This window comes from Mandrillus leucophaeus, unplaced genomic scaffold, assembly GCF_000951045.1.
Source record: "Mandrillus leucophaeus isolate KB7577 unplaced genomic scaffold, Mleu.le_1.0 Scaffold54, whole genome shotgun sequence".
Taxonomy (NCBI): Eukaryota; Metazoa; Chordata; class Mammalia; order Primates; family Cercopithecidae; genus Mandrillus; species Mandrillus leucophaeus.
Window position 1 is genome coordinate 621,472 of NW_012105808.1, and position 1,016 is coordinate 622,487.

General features: G+C 69.2%; 1 protein-coding gene across 1 annotated transcript in view; it reads left to right on the top strand.

Moving 5' to 3' along the window:
- APC2 (adenomatosis polyposis coli 2) overlaps window positions 1-1,016 on the top strand; it is a 26,360-nt gene that overhangs the window by 21,562 nt on the left and 3,782 nt on the right. The window contains exon 16 of the mRNA XM_011997467.1: window positions 4-1,008. Coding sequence (XP_011852857.1) covers window positions 4-1,008 — 1,005 coding nt within the window. The remainder of the gene's footprint in view (window positions 1-3; window positions 1,009-1,016) is intronic.

Below are 1,016 nucleotides of genomic sequence, written 5' to 3' on the forward strand. Positions count from 1 at the left end.
CGGCTTGACCTTGACCTGCCGGGCAGCCAGGCCGAGCCGCCTGCCCGTGAAGCCACATCCGCCGACGCCCGCGTGCGTACCATCAAGCTGTCACCTACCTACCAGCACGTGCCACTGCTGGAGGGTGCCTCAAGGGCGGGTACGGAGCCCCTCGCGGGGCCTGGAACCTCTCCAGGGGCCCGGAAGCAGGCCTGGCTGCCGGCAGACCACCTGAGCAAAGTTCCTGAGAAGCTAGCAGCCGCCCCGCTGTCCGTCGCCAGCAAGGCACTGCAGAAGCTGGTGGCGCAGGAGGGACCGCTCTCGTTGTCCCGATGCAGCTCCCTTTCCTCACTGTCCTCTGCCGGCCGCCCAGGCCCCAGCGAGGGCGGTGACCTGGATGACACTGACTCCTCTCTGGAGGGGCTGGAGGAGGCAGGCCCCGGCGAGGCTGAGCTGGACAGCGTGTGGCGGGCACCCGGAGCCACCTCGCTGCCCGTAGCCATTCCGGCTCCCCGGCGCAACCGAGGCCGGGGCCTGGGGGTGGAGGACGCCACGCCGTCCAGCTCCTCAGAGAACTACGTGCAGGAGACACCGCTGGTGCTGAGCCGCTGCAGCTCTGTGAGCTCGCTGGGTAGCTTCGAGAGCCCGTCCATTGCCAGCTCCATCCCCAGTGACCCTTGCAGCGGGCAGGGCAGCGGCACCATCAGTCCTAGCGAACTGCCCGACAGCCCCGGGCAGACCATGCCTCCAAGCCGGAGCAAGACGCCGCCACTAGCGCCTGCGCCGCAGGGTCCCCCCGAGGCCAGCCAGTTCAGCCTGCAGTGGGAGAGCTACGTGAAGCGCTTCCTGGACATCGCCGACTGCCGAGAGCGCTGCCGGCTGCCGTCTGAGCTGGACGCAGGCAGCGTGCGCTTCACCGTGGAGAAGCCGGATGAGAACTTCTCGTGCGCCTCGAGCCTCAGCGCGCTGGCCTTGCACGAGCATTACGTGCAGCAGGACGTGGAGCTGCGGCTGCTGCCCTCGGCCTGCCCAGAGCG